Genomic DNA, 15,393 nt, shown 5'->3' on the forward strand with positions numbered 1-15,393 from the left:
AGATAACAGCACTGTATAAATGTTAATTTCCAGATTTTGAAGATTGTTTTGTGGTTTCGTAACAGGGTTTCTTGTTTTGAGAAAGATACACTGAAGTATTTAGGATACAGGGGCATCATTTCTACAACTTAAACAGTTCGGGGGGAGAAAAGTATACATACCATATACATCGAAAGCAAATGTAAAACATCCACATTTGGAAAATCTGGGCCAAGGGTCTCTGGGAATTCTTTGTACTGTTCTTGCAACAGTTGTTACTACTAACAACAATAATAGTAATAAAACACCATATATAGTTCCTACTCAGTGCCAGGTAGCGTGCTAGAAGCTTTCTGTGTTATCTCTCAGTATACATTGATCTCCCTTCTCTGAATTACTAGTACTAATAGCCTTCCATCCCCTGACAGCACCTCTCTGACTTGGGACTACATCTCTGAGCTCAACTCATTCTACTTCTCCCCTCACCCTTTCTGTTCCAGCCCCACTGGCCTCCTTGTTCATGTAACAAGCCAAACATTATCCCACATCGGGGATATTACATTAGCTGTCCCCTCTCACTGGAATGCTCTATGCCCTGATGTTGGAATGGCTAGCAGAAATTATTCACTCAGATCTCCAAACATCAGTTTAACCAAAAAAGATTCCCATTGGCCAGTCATCACCTGTCTATCACTTTCTAATCTTATGGGTACCTCTTTGTATCTCATTCCTCTGCTTATGTTTCTTCATAGCACCTGATCTATCTACTTCTTTCCCCCCCCCAAGTAAGCTCTGGAAAGCAAGAAACTTGTTTTTTTCAACAATCAATCCCACAGAGCCTAGAACAGTGCCTTGCACATAGACAGCACCAATAAATATTTGCCATATGAGTGAAGGTTGTCCTTTGCCATCTCTGGAATTATTTGTAGGACTGAAGCCCTCAATGCATTATTCACATCTAAAGATTTCTTTTCCATGTGATATCCTTAATGGATATAAAAATAGGAGCGCTAATTGAAAGAGTTTTATTGTAATTTAACTTTTAGCTTCATGGTAACAAAGATATAGATGTAGATATTATCCCATATAACATAATATGGTGCTAAGTATGTATTTATAGATACTTAAGTTCCAAATATAGGCTTGATCACTGAATGGTATAGAAATATGTAAAGTTAAATAGCTGATGAGAGTCATAGTATAAATATTTGAAATTTCTGGAGAGCCACAGTCCGGGTAATCATTCTGCAAATACTTATTAAGTATTTACTATATGCCTGGAACTGGTGCTCAGCTTTGTAGTCCTTACTAGCACTTCTCCCTCTCCTTCTTTCCTTCTCTTTTTTAAGGCTTTAATTGTTATTTCTGTGTTGCTTGTACTCTTGTGTTGCTTTCATTCTCATATTTTCAACTTGTGTGAAAGATCTATTTGTCGTTCAGCTTTCATCTCAAACTATGTGTGTTCAGGTCTTCTCTGACCGTGTCTCCCAGACTTGAGGACTTGGAACTGAAATTCAGCATTTTTCAGTAGCATGAATGGACACCAGCCCTGGCCCATTTAAGCAGATAAGGAAGGCCGTGGAGAAATAGGCAGGAACTATATCCACTGCACCTTCTTTCTAATGCCTGCCTTGGATTTTAGTTTTTTTTAAAGGTTTTATTTATTTATTCATGAGAGACAGAGAGAGAGGCAGAGGGAGAAGCAGGCTCCCCAAGGAGCAGGGAGCCCAGTGCGGGACTTGATCCCAGGACCCCAGGATCATGACCTGAGCCAAAGGCAGACACTTAACCATCTGAGCCACCCAGGCACCCCCTGCCTTGGATTTTAAATCCTAGGTTCAAGTATCTATTTTACTAGCTTTAGGGCAATCCTGGGCCCTAAACTTCCAAGGACAGTGAGGATGAATATCTGTCTTCAGCTTTATGGGAGATGGGGCTCCTGTCTCTCATCAAAGCTCTTTTGTACAGTGGAAAATTCTCCATGCATAAGAAGGGGTACCCAAAGTAAATAATACATTTCTCTCTCTCTCTTTCTTTGTTTCTTTCTCTCTCTCTCTCTTTCTTTCAAATCTTACAGTCTGACAATCACCAAGTCTTCTTTCAAATGAGTCTTATTCTAAATTTCCATTGCTACTTTCCAGTTCCTGGTAGCCTCCTATGAGCCTACATCTTTTGATCATGTTCATTTAGTGCGAATAGCATTCCTTGTGTTGTTACTATGGGCCAGGCATTACGTTAAGCGCTTCACCTATCATTTTTAATCCCATGTTCATAATAACTCTAAGAGCTGAATGTTGTTATTGCCCTAGGATGCCTGTACTTAGAAGAGTTACCTGTCTTTCCCAGGAGTACCCAGCTAATTAGTGATGGAATCAGGATTCAAAGCAGGCACTGACTCTGGAGACTACACCCTCTGCCTTATGACCTCTTCTGTTAACATGCACTGCTCTGCTCAGAAACTACAACAGTCTTCATTTCTTACCACATAAGATGTCAATTCCTCTTTCTAGTTTCCAAGACTTTCTGTAATCTGGCCATTATTACTTGACCAACTTTATTTCTGAGTCTTTCCTAGATGCCAGTTGTTCTCACCTTCTATCTGATTCAAGCTATCTTCCCTGGCCTTAACTTACTTTGTACCCAAAGTCTTTATAATGAGGAGCAATTTGCATTAATTGGATGGCAGTCTGATCATTGGGTTCTTGGCCCCTTCATATATCTTAGTATAGGGCCCAACAAATAAGCTGGAAATGTTTCTAAATAGCCACTAAGAAAAAGTTAGGATATATTTCTGCTTACTTTTTTAAAGGTTAATCTTTTAGTATAAGTCAGGGAACTTCTAAGCTTTTATATAGAATTTTGTAATTATTAGGAATTTGTTATTTGAGGATATTTGGGGTTTTTTTTTAAGAATTATGTTTGGTGGGATGCCTGGGTAGCTCAGGTAGTTAAGCGTCTGTCTTCGGCTCAGGTCATGATGCCAGGGTCCTGGGATCAAGTCCCTCATTGGGCTCCTTGCTCAACGGAGACCCTGCTTCTCCCTCTGCCTGCCGCTCCCCTGCTTGTGCATACTTTTCCATAACATGTTTCCATCTTAACTAATTACATCTACAAAAACCTCATTTTCAAAATAGTTTATATTCTGAGGTTCTGGGTAAACATGGATTTGGCGGGGGCATTGTTACCTTGATAACAATATTACCTCTTTTGAAGTTAAATATTATAGGGGCGCCTGGGTGGCTCAGTCAGTTAAGTGTCTGACTCTTGATTTCGGCTCAGGTCATGATCTCAGGGTTGTGGGATCGAGCTCCGACTGGGGCTCAACTGGGAGTCTACTTGGGATTCTCTCTCTCCCTCTGCCCCCTCCCAAATAAATAAATAAATAAATCTTTTTAAAAATTAAAATTATTATATAAAGTACCCTGTAAAAATATCCATTTTTTTTTGCAAAAATGTCATAAAAGATTATGCTTTGACTTATTCAGTAATATCATTGTGTTGCAGTTATTTATACTGTGTCTGTTGTTTATTTAAATTATCTTTCTAGTAATAATGTATTTGCGTTGTCATACACATATTCAATGGTTATGAATAAAATTTGAAAAGTGAGTGTTAAAAAGAAAAAGAATTATGTTTGGTGTTTGCAAAGGAAATTTTAGTCACCAATTCCTGGGACTATGATACTGCTTAGAGAACTGGAAGTAAAATAACATTGAATGAAAAAAAATGTTCCTTAAACTCATTAGTGAGGAAAAATGATTAGCATTGCCTTTTTATTTGACAGAATGAAGACATTTTTAAAGATTAAATTTAGAGTGATGAATAAAGTATACTATTACATGAAATAATATGAATAAAATCTCATTATACCTAAAAATTATAAAGATTATTCAAGCTCAAAAAATATTTTTGAACAGCTACTACATACAAGGAACTTTGTTTGTTGATGTGAAGAATACAGAGATGGTGGGACACCTGGCTGGCTTGGTCTGTGGAAAGTGTGGCTCTTGATCTCGGAGTTGTGAGTTCAAGCCCCATGTTGGGTGTAGAGATTACTTAAAAATAAAATCTTAAAAAAACAAGAATACAGAGATGGAAAAAGACTTGGACTTTATCCCAAATAACTTAAGAATTTTGTAGGGTAAATTAAAAAAATAAAAACTGTAACATATGAGAAAATATATTATATATTATATATATATATATATAACAAAAGTTTCTAAATTTTAGATTATCAATAGTATTAGTGCTCTGATGAACTAATTATAACAAATACTTTAGAATAAATATTTGTCCTGATTTTAATTCTATAAAGATAGCTCTGATTGCATGTTGTGTTAGAAGCTTAGAAAGAGAGAAATAAAATAGATTCTAATTGAACTCTTCATAAATGGAGGTTGGGTTATTTTAGAGGGGTGGGGCTTTTAAATTTTTTTCTCACTTCATAAAACAAAAGAATTCCTGGAATCTTTTAATTCTTTTTTTTTTTTTTTTAAGATTTTCTTTATTTATTTGAGAGAGAGAGTGGGAGGGAGAGGGAGAGTGAATCTGAAGTAGACTCTGTGATGAGTGCAGAGCCCAGTGCGGGGCTAGACCCCATGACTGTGAGATCATGACCTGACCTGAAACCAACAGTCAGGCACTTAACTGACTGAGACACCCAGGTGCCCCTGGAATCTTCTAATTCTTAAAAAAATATAGACAGGACCAGACAATTACTCCCAGACTCCCCACGCTCATAGTTTCCCAAGTTCATGATCTGCACTCATGCTCTTGTCCTTCTAGGTTGCAATAGAGTATGTATCCCCTCCCTGCTCCTAGAAAGGCCAGCCCCACACCTGTGTTCTGACACTGCCCTTTCCTGCCTCCTCAGGAACCTCGCTGTTCAGTAGGACCCCGTCAGCTTCTTTCCTCACAACTCGATCCTTCCCGTTAGCATGTGAGCAAACTCCAGTTTATCCAGTTGAAAAGCAAAACAAAACAAAACCTCTCTCAACCCACCTAGTAGTAACTCCTATCTCTCTCCTCCCTTTTATAGCTGAACTTCTCATACAGTCATCTGTGCTCATTATCTCTTATCCCCTCACCTCCCCATCATGTCTTAACCACTCAGACAAGGGACTCTCTATAAAGTTACTAATGACCTCCATGAAGATAAATCCAGTAATACTTTGTGGTCTTCATCTTACTTGGTCCTCTTGGTAGCATTTGATACTGTTAGTAGTTTTACCTGCTACAAAATTTTCTTTAAGATTTTATTAAAAAAATTTTTTTTTCTCTATACAGTTAATTTTTTTAAAGATTTTATTTACTTATTTGAGAGACAGAGAGATAGCGAGAGAGTGCACAAGTGGGGTGTAGGGGAACAGGGAGAGGGAGAAGCAGGCTCCCCGCTGAGCAGGGACCTCTGATGCGGGCTAATCCCAGGACCCTGGGATCATGACCTAAGTTTTTATTTTAATCACCCTGTGCTCATCATGACAAGTGACTCCTTAATCCCCATCACCTGTTTCACCCATCCCCCACCCACCTTCCCTCTGGTTACCATCAGTTTGTTCTCTATAGTTAAGAGTCTGTTTCTTGGTTTTCCTCTCTTTTCTTTCCCCTCATTATGTTCATTTGTTTTGTTTTTATTAAATTCCACATATGAGTGAAATCATATGGTATTTGTCTTTCTCTGACTGACTTATTTCACTTAGCATAATACTCTCTGGCTCTATCCATGTCATTGCAATGGCAAGATTTAATTCTTTTTTATGGCTGAGTAATATTTCATTATATATATATACCACAACTTCTTTATCCATTCATCAATCCATGGACATTCAGGTTGCTTCCATATCTTGGCTAAAATAAATAATGCTGCTATAAACATAGGTGTGCATGTATCCCTTTGACTTAGTGCTTTTTTTTTTTTTAAAAGTAGGCTTCACGCCCAGCATGGAGCCCAACAGGGGCTTGAACTCATGACCTTGAGATCAAGACCTGAGCTGAGATCAAGAGTCGGTCACTTAACTAACTGAGCCACCCAGGCACCCCTGAATTAGTGCTTTTGGATTCTTTGGGTAAATACTCAATACTGCAATTGTTGGATCATAAGGTAGTTGTTTTTAACCTTTTGCAGAACCTTCATGCTGTTTTCCAGAGTGGCCGCACAAGTTTGCATTCCCACCAAGAGTGCAAGAGGGTTCTCCTTTCTCCACATCCTCGCCAACACCTGTTGTTTCTTCTGTTGTTGTTTTTAGCCATTCTGACAGGTGTGAGGAGATACCTCATTGTAGTTTTGATTTGCATTTCCCTGATATGTGATGATGAGCATCTTGTCATGTGTCAATTGGCCATCTGTAAGTCTTCTTTGGAGAAATGTCTGTTAATGTTTTCTGTCTGTTTTTTAATTGGATTATTTGGTTTTTGGGTGTTGAGTTATATAAGTTCTTTATATATTTTGGATACTCACCCTTTATCAGATATGTCATTTACCAATATCTCCTCCCACTCTGCAGGTTGCCTTTTAGTTTTGTTAATTGTTTCCTTTGCTGTGCAGAAGATTTCTATATTGATGTAGTCCCAATAGTTTATTTTTGTTTTTGTTTCCCTTGCCTCAGGGAAACTATCTAGAAAAAAGTTGCTATGGCCAATGTCAGAGAAATTACCACCTGTGCTCTCTTCTAGGATTTTTATGGTTTCAGGTCTCACATTTTGTTCTTTCATCCATTTTGAATTTATTTTTGTATATGGTAAAAGAAAGTGGTCCAGTTTCATTCTCTTGCATTTTGCTGTCCAGTTTTCCCCACACCATTTGTTAAAGAGGCTGCCTATTTCCCATTGGATAGTCTTACCTGCTTTGTCAAAGATTAATTGACCGTGTAATTGTGGGGTTATTTCTGGATTTTCTATTATGTTCTACTGATCTATGTGTCTCTTTTTGTGCCAGTACCATACTGTTTTGATCACTACAGCTTTATAATATAACTTGAAGTCTGGAATTGTGATGGCTCCAGCTTTGCTTTTCTTTTTCAAGGTTGCTTTGGCTATTTGGAGTCTTTTGTGGTTCCATACAAATTTTAGGATTGTTTGTTCTAGTTCTGTGAAAAATGCTGTTGGTATTTGGAGAGGAATTGCATTAAATATATAGATTGCTGGGGTGCCTGGCTGGCTCAGACAGTAGAGCATGTGACTCTTGATCATGGGGTTGTGAGTTCAAGCCCTACATTGGGCATAGAGCTTACTTAAAAATAGCTAGATAGATAGGAGCACCTTAATGGCTCAGTCAGTTAAGTGTCCGACTCTTGCTCTGAGCTCAGGTCTTGATCTCAGGGTCATGAGTTCAAGCCCCGTGTTGGGCTCCATGCTGGATGTGAAGCCTACTTAAAAAACAAATAGATAGATAGACAGATTGATAGATAGATATGTAGCTTGCTTTGGGTAATGTGGACATTTTACAATATTTGGTCTTCCAATCCATAAGCATGGAATGTCTTTCCATTTCTTTGTGTCATCTTCAATTTCTTTCAGCAGTGTTTTATAGTTTTCAGAGTACAGGTCTTTCACCTCTTAGGTTAGGATTATTCCTAGGTATTCTTAATATTTTTGGTGTAATTATAAATAGGATTGTTTTCTTAATTTCTCTTTCTCTGCTTCATTATTGGTGTCTAGAAATGCAATAGATTTCTATAGATTGATTTTATATCATGTTACTGCATATGTTTATCACTTCTAACAAATTTGTAGTGCAGTCTTTTGGGTTTTCTATATATAGTATCATGTCATCTGCAAATAGTGGAACTTTTGCTTCTTCTTTACCAATTTGGATGCCTTTTATTTCTTTCTGTTGTCTGATTGCTGTGGCTAGGACTTCCAGTTTTATGTTGAATAAAAGTGGTGAGAGTGGACATCCTTGTTTTGTTCCTGACCTTAGGGCAAAGGCTTTCAGTTTTTCCCCATTGAGGATGATGTTAGCTATGGCCTTTATTGTGTTGAGGTATGTTCCCTCTAAACCTACTTTGTTGAGGGTTTTTAACATGAATGAATGTTGTACTCTGTCATATGCTTTTTCTACGTCTATTGAAATGATCATGGGGCACCTGGGTGGCTCAGTCAGTTAAGTGTCTGACTCTTGATTTTGGCTCAGGTCATGGTCTCAGGGTCGTGAGATTGACCCTACATCAGGCTCCACCCTGGGCATGGAGCCTGCTTGAGATTCTCTCTCTCCCTCTCTCTCCTCCACCCCCTGCTCACTCACGCTCACTCTCTCTCTCTCTAAAAAAAAAAGAAAGAAAGAAAGAAAAGAAATGATCATGTGGTTCTTATCCTTTGTCTTATTGATGCAGTGTATCGTGTTGGTTGATTTGTGAATATTGAACCACCCTTACAACCCAGGAATAGATCCCACTTGATCATGGCGAATGATTTTTTTTTTTTTAATGTATTGTTGTATTCAATTTGCTAGTATTTTGTTGAGAATTTTTGCATCTTTGTTCATCAGGGATATTGACCTGTAGTTCTTTTTTTTTTTTTTTTTTTTTTTTTTTTGTGGTGGTGGCTTTGTCTGGTTTTGGTATCAGGAGAATGCTGGTCTCATAGAATAAATTTGGAAGTTTTCCTTTTTCTATTTTTTTGACTAGTTTGAGAAAAATAGGTATTAACTCTTTTTTTTTTTTTTAAGATTTTATTTATTTGACAGAGACACAGTGAGAAAGGGAACACAAGCAGGGGGAGTGGGAGAGAGAAGCAGGCCTCCCACTGAGCAGGGAGCCCGATGCGGGGCTCCATCCCAGAACTCTGGGATCATGACCTGAGCTGAAGGCAGACGGTTAACGACTGGGCCACCCAGGCGCCCCGGTATTAACTCTCCTTTAAATGTTTGGTAGAATTCTCCTTTGAAGCCCATCTGGTCCAGGACTTTTGTTTGTTAGGAGTTTTTTGATTGCTGATTCAGTTTCTTTGCTAGTTATCAGTCTGTTCAAATTTTGTATTTCTTCCTGTTTCAATTTTGGTAGTTTATATGTTTCTAGGAATTTATCCATTTCTTCTAGGTTGTCCAATTTGTTGGTATATAGTTTTTCATAATATTCTCTTATAATTGCTTGTATTTCTGTGGTGTTGGTTGCTACTTCTACATTCTCATTTGTGATTTTACTTATTTGTGTCCTCTCTCTTTTCTTTTGGATAAGTCTAGCTAGAGACTTATCAATTTTATTGTTTGTTTTTTTGTTTTTTTCAAAGAATGATCTCCTGGTTTTATTGATCTGTTCTATTGTTTTTGGGGTTTTTGTTTTGTTTTGTTTTTAGTTTCTATATCATTTATTTCTGCTCTAGTCTTTATTATTTCCTTCCTTCTGCTGATTTTAGGTTTTCTTTGTTGTTCTTTTTCTAGCTTCTTTAGGTGTAAGCTTAGGTGTTTTGAGATTTTTCTTGTAGGCTTATATTGCTATAAACTACCCTCTTAGAATCACTTTTGCTGTGTCCCAAAGGTTTTAAAACATTGTGTTTTCATTTTCTTTTGTTTCCATGTATTTTTAAATTTCTTCTTTTATTTCCTCGTTGACCCATTCATTGTTTAGTTAGCATGTTATTTAACCTCCATGTATTTGTGGTATTTCTAGATTTTTTTTTGTGGTTGACTTCTAGTTTCAAAGTATTGTGATCAGAAGAGATTCATGGTATGACTTCAGTCTTTTTAAATTTTTTGAGACTTGTTTTGTGGCCTAACATGTGATCTATTCTGGAGAATGTTCCATGTGCACTTGAAAAAAATGTATATTCTATTGTTTTAGGATGAAATGTTCTGAATATAACTGTTAAATCCATCTAGTCCAGTATGTCATCCAAAGCCATTGTTTCCTTGTTCATTTTCTGCTTAGATGATCTGTCCATTGATATAAGTGGGGTATTAAAGTCCCCTACTATTATTGTGTTATCAGTTAGGTCCTTTATGTTTGTTATTGTTTTATGTATTTGGGTGCTCCCATGTTGCGTGCATAAATGTTTACAATTGTTATATTTTTTTGTTGGATTGTCCTCTTTATCATTATATAATGTCCTTCTTTGTCTCTTCTTACAATCTTTGTTTTAAAGTCTGTTTTTTCTGATATAAGTATTGCTACTCCAGCTTTATTTGACATGCATTTGCATGATAAATGTTTCTCCATCCCTCACTTTCAATCTGCAGGTGTCTTTAGGTCAAAAATGAGTTTCTTGTAAGTAGCATACAGCTGGGTCTTGTTTTTTTATCCATTCCATCACAGTATGTCTTTTGATTGTCTTTTGATTTAGTCCATTTACATTCAAAGTAATTACTGACAGATATGTATTTATTGCCATTTTATTACTCGTTTTGTGGTTGTTTCTGGAGATTTTCTCTGATCCCTTCTTGTCTTTCTCTCTTTCATGGTTTACTGGTTTTCTTTAGTGATATTTGGATTGTTTTCTCTTTATTTCTTGCATATTTATTAGTGTTTTTTGATTTGTGGTTACCATGAGGTTTGTATATAACCTCTTCTGGATATAACAGTCTATATTAAGTTGATGGTTATTTAAGTTTGGACCCATTCATTTCTTTTCTCCTCCACACATTTTAGGTATATGGTGTCATATTTTACATCCTTTTATTTTGTGAGTTACTTGACTGACTTTTTACAGAAATATTCTTTTTACTGCTTTTGTGTTTCCTACCTTCATACTGTCTTTTTGATCATTCCTTTCTACCAAATAGTCCCCTTTAATATTTCTCACAGGGCTGGGTTTAGTGGTCATGAACTCCTTTAGTTTTTGTTTGTCTAGGAAACTCTTTATCTCTCCTTCTATTCTGTATGATAGCCTTGCTGGACAGATATTGTTGGTTGCAGATTTTTCCCATTTGGCACTTTGAATATGTCATGCCACTCCTTTCTGGCATAGTAAGTTTTGGCTGAAAAATCTGCTGCTGCTAGCCTTATGGGGTTTCCTTGTATGTAACCATCTTCTTTTGTCTTGCTGCTTTTAATATTTTTTTCTTTATCACTATATTTTGCCATTTTATTTTTTTTTAAGATTTTATTTATTTATTTGACAGAGAGAGAGAGAGCACAAACAGGGGGAGCAGTAGGAAGAGGGAGAGGGAAAAGCAGGCTCCCCTCAGAGCAGGGAGCCCAATGCAGGGCTAGGTCCCAGGACCCTGGGATCATGACCTGAGCTGAAAGCAGATGCCCAACCGACTAAGCCACCCAGGTGCCCCTATTTTGACATTTTAATTACAATATGTTTTGGGGTGGATCTGCTTTTGTTGATTTTGTTGCAGGGGGTCTCTGTGTTTCTGGATCTGGATATCTGTTTCCTTCCCCAGATTAGGGAGGTTTTCAGCTATTATTTCTTCAAATAAATTCTCTGCCACCTTTCTGTCTCTTCTTCTGGGACTCTTATAATACAAATGTTAATTATGTTTGATGGAGTCACTGAGTTCCCTAAGTTTATTCTCAGTCTCACTGATGTCCTCCACTCCTTTCTCAAGTCCAGTGAGTATCCTTCTGATCACTGCTTTAAATTCTCCATCAGGCATGTCACTTACATATGTTTTGCTTAGATCTCCAGCTGTGGCCTTGTCCTGTTCCTTCTTTTGGGTCAAATTCCTCTGTCTTCTCATTTTGTCTAAGTCTCTATGTTTTGTCTAAGTCACCCTGTTTTTCTGTGTTTAGAAAGTCAGCTATATCTCCGTTCTTGAGGGTAATGGCTCTGTGAAGAAGAGGTCTTATAGTGCCCTGCAGTGTAGTGTCCCCCTGTTCCCTCGGGCCTGGTGCTTCAAGGAGTGTCTCCAGTGTGTGCTGTGTGTGCTCTGCTATTGTGGCCTGGCCACTTTATGCTTCAGACCAGTTGTCTGCAGAGGCTCTCTTTGCTTGTTGTGGGCAGTGTTTGGTCCCTGGCCTGAATGTGGTGCATTTTAACTAGGTGTGCTGTGGTCTGCTTGTGAAATGAGACCTGTCACCACTGCCACTGGAACTGAGTCCTCACAAAACTCCTCAGTTGGCAGACATGGTGTTGGCAGGGGTTTGGGCTGGTCTTCTGGGGAAGGGGCCTGCTGTGCTGGGACTAAGACAAGTGTGACTGGGAAGGGCAGTTCCACTGGAGTTTGGGGGAACAGGGCTTGGTATAAGCAAGGTAGATGGTGAGTGTTAGCACTGCACTGGTTCCTGCAGCTGGCCCTGTGCTTATGCTGAGGAGCAGGAGGAGGGAAATGGCACCTGTCAGTTCTTTTGTTCCCAGAGGGGTCTCCATGAATGCTGCCTCCCTGAGACATGCTCTGATGGCAACTAACCTCCCCACTGCGTGCCCCAGGTGCTCTTCAGATCAGTGTTTCCATGCTGTATGTCCACAGTCTTCTTCAGGAGCAGCCCCAATGTCCTCCAAGCTCTCCAAAGCCAAGCATGCTGATTTTTAAATCTCCAAACTTTAAGCTCCACTGGTTGTAAGAACTCATAAAATGCAGGCCCTCTCGCTTGCCAAGCCAATTGCTAAGGGGATTCATTTTCCTCATGCACTCCCCTGTGTGCTAGTTTGTCTCCTACCCTTCTCTGAGACCATGGCTCCCTCCTCACCATATTGGCCATGATCTGTTTCTTTCCCAAGCCGTGTCTCCATACTTCCGATCATCTTCTGTGTGGCCTCTTCCCTACCTTTAGTTGTGGAGTTTGTTCTGCCAGTCTTCAGATTCATTCCTGGGGTATTTAGGATTTGATAGTTATCTAGTTGTATTCATGGGACTCTGCCACCATCTTCCTTCAAAACTACCTGCTAATTTTTTTTTACTTTGGCTTCATGACACTAATCTACCCTGCTTTTCCTCCCACTACAGGCTGTTACAAATAAACCTTTCTCACTTGACCTTTTAATATAGAGCCTTGTGTATGCCCTAGAGAATAGTAGGAGATGATGTCAGAGATAGAAGCAGGGGCCTGATCATGCAGGAGCTCACAGAAATATAATAAAAGGGTTATTGTCAATACTAATAAAATTATACTTTTAGATGTATAAATTCATAAAATACTCAAACATGGTAAAGTTTTTATTTACATAACTTCTGTATATTACTATTAAGGAGCAACAAGCATTGAAAAGTATGATCTTCGTACAAATATGTGGACTCCGGTAGCAAATATGAATGGGAGGAGGCTACAGTTTGGTGTTGCAGTGTTAGATGACAAACTGTATGTGGTTGGAGGAAGAGATGGACTGAAGACTTTGAACACTGTAGAATGCTACAATCCCAAAACAAAAACCTGGAGTGTGATGCCTCCTATGTCCACCCACAGGCATGGCCTTGGTGAGTATAACTATGCAGATTCATTCATGATATCATACATTAGGCTTCCACAGCATTTTTACAATCTACCAGGCAGAAGAAGACCACTGTGGCAGTGGCTGAGTCAGCAACAATCAGTCACCAAGCATTCCTTCACATGCTCCTCAACTGAGAAGCAGAATCAGGGCAAACAAGCATATACATAAGTGTAACAGCAACCAGCACAAGTAAAAACAAGTAATTTAAAGATTTTATTGTAGCATGATGGAGTGATAAGCCACCTTTTTAAATATGTATTCTGTGTTGACAATCACAGAATGCAGTCTAACCTGATTGAAATGCTTATTTAAAAAATCTTCATCTATAGCCCCTGGTTTTTAAGCAGAAGTGAATAAAAACCCAGAGAAATCTTGGGGTGGCACAGAGAATATAATGATAGCGACTTTTCATTCTTTCATTCAATAATTCACTGAACTGACATTGATTAGCATGTACTATGTGCTGTGTTCTTTGCTCAGTAGGTATACAAAGATGAAGAAGACACTGTCTTTACTCTGAAGGAACTGATGGCTTACTCTGAGTATGATAGAGGATAATTTAGGGTCTTGTGTCACATGACCTATTTTTTTTTGGTAGGAGAAAGAATAGGTGAAATAGAATTATTCGATGAGAGTAAAGCAGATGGAAATAAAATTAGATGGGGTTATCACCCAGCTTTTGCTGCATAACAAATACTCCAAAAGTCAGAGGTTTAAAACAACCATATATTTAGCTCATGGATCTGTGGGTCCGCTGAGCCATTCTTCTGGTCCAGGCTGCCTTGGATGATTTCTGCTGGGTTTTCTCATGGATCTCCGGTGGGATGGCAGGTCAGCTAGGTGATCTCAGATAGCCTCAATCACATGTGTAGTAGTAGGCAGGTTGTTGGCCTGGGCAACAGAGACAAGTGGGCCACGTGCCTCTAATCATTCAGCAGGCTAGCCAGGCTTCATCACGTGGGGGCAGTCACAGAGTTTCAAAAGCAGCAAGAGAAGGCAAGCCACAGTGCACAAAGACTTTTCAAGCTTCTGCCTGCCTCATGTTTGCTAATGTTGCACTGGCCAAAACAAGTCACGTGGGCAAGCCCAGATTCAAAAAGTAGAGAAAAAGACTATTCTTATTTATGTATATGTGTATGTATGTATATATTTATATTTATTTGAGTCTAGTTGATACACAATGTTACACTGGTTTCATGTGTACAACTGAGTGATTTGACAAGTTTATACATTACGCTGTGTTCACCACAAGTATAGCTGCCATCTGTCCCATTATACATCCCTACGTCATTATCACTGACTATATTTCTTAAGCCTCTTCTTCCCATGACCTACCCATTCCATAACTGGAAGTCTGCTATCTCCCTGTCCATCCATTTTGCCCAGCTCTCCATCTCCCTCCCCTCTGGCAACCATCAGTTTGTTCTCTGTATCTGTAGTTCTGATTCTGTTCTTTATTTGTTTATTCATTTTTTATTTTTTATTTTATTTTTCAAAAGATTTTATTTCTATTTATTTGAGGTAGAGAGAAAACGAGAGAGCACAAGCAGGGGGCAGAAGGAGAAGCAGGCTCCCCACCGAGCAGGGAGCCCAACTCAGGACTCGATCCCAGGACCCTGGGATCATGACCTGAGCCGAAGGCAGACGCTTGCCCAACTGAGCCACCCAGGTGCCCCTGATTAATCATTTTTTAGATGCCATCTATGAATGGAATCATATGGCATTTGTCTTTCTTAGTCTGCCTTATTTTATTTAGCATAATACCCTCTAGGTCCACTCATGTTGTCTCAAATGGTATGATCTCAACATTTTTATAACGTAATATTCCAGTGTGTGTGTGTGTGTGTGTGAAAGATACTGCATCTTTCTTATCCGTTCATCTGTTGATGGACACTACTCTTCTTGGCGGAAGGAGCTGCAGAGTCACATTGAAAATAGGCATGCATTCAACGATAAGAAGAATTTGTGGCCATATTGTCAATTTATCACAGTTTGGAAAAGGTTTAAATTAGTTGCAATAAAGAATTTGATAGATTGGGGTGCCTGGGTGGCTCAGTCGTTGAGCGTCTGCCATCGGCTCAGGTCATGATCTCAGGGTCCTGG

At 38.8% G+C, this 15,393-nt stretch overlaps 1 protein-coding gene across 4 annotated transcripts in view; it reads left to right on the top strand.

The window, feature by feature from the left end:
- The window catches only part of KLHL5 (kelch like family member 5), an 85,401-nt gene that overhangs the window by 53,382 nt on the left and 16,626 nt on the right, over positions 1–15,393 (top strand). For all 4 annotated transcript variants that reach the window (XM_036112324.2, XM_036112317.2, XM_036112298.2 and 1 more), the window contains one exon: positions 13,049–13,273. In XM_036112324.2, the coding sequence (XP_035968217.1) occupies positions 13,049–13,273 (225 nt within the window). The remainder of the gene's footprint in view (positions 1–13,048; positions 13,274–15,393) is intronic.

This window comes from Halichoerus grypus, chromosome 3 (genome assembly GCF_964656455.1).
Source record: "Halichoerus grypus chromosome 3, mHalGry1.hap1.1, whole genome shotgun sequence".
Lineage (NCBI taxonomy): Eukaryota > Metazoa > Chordata > Mammalia > Carnivora > Phocidae > Halichoerus > Halichoerus grypus.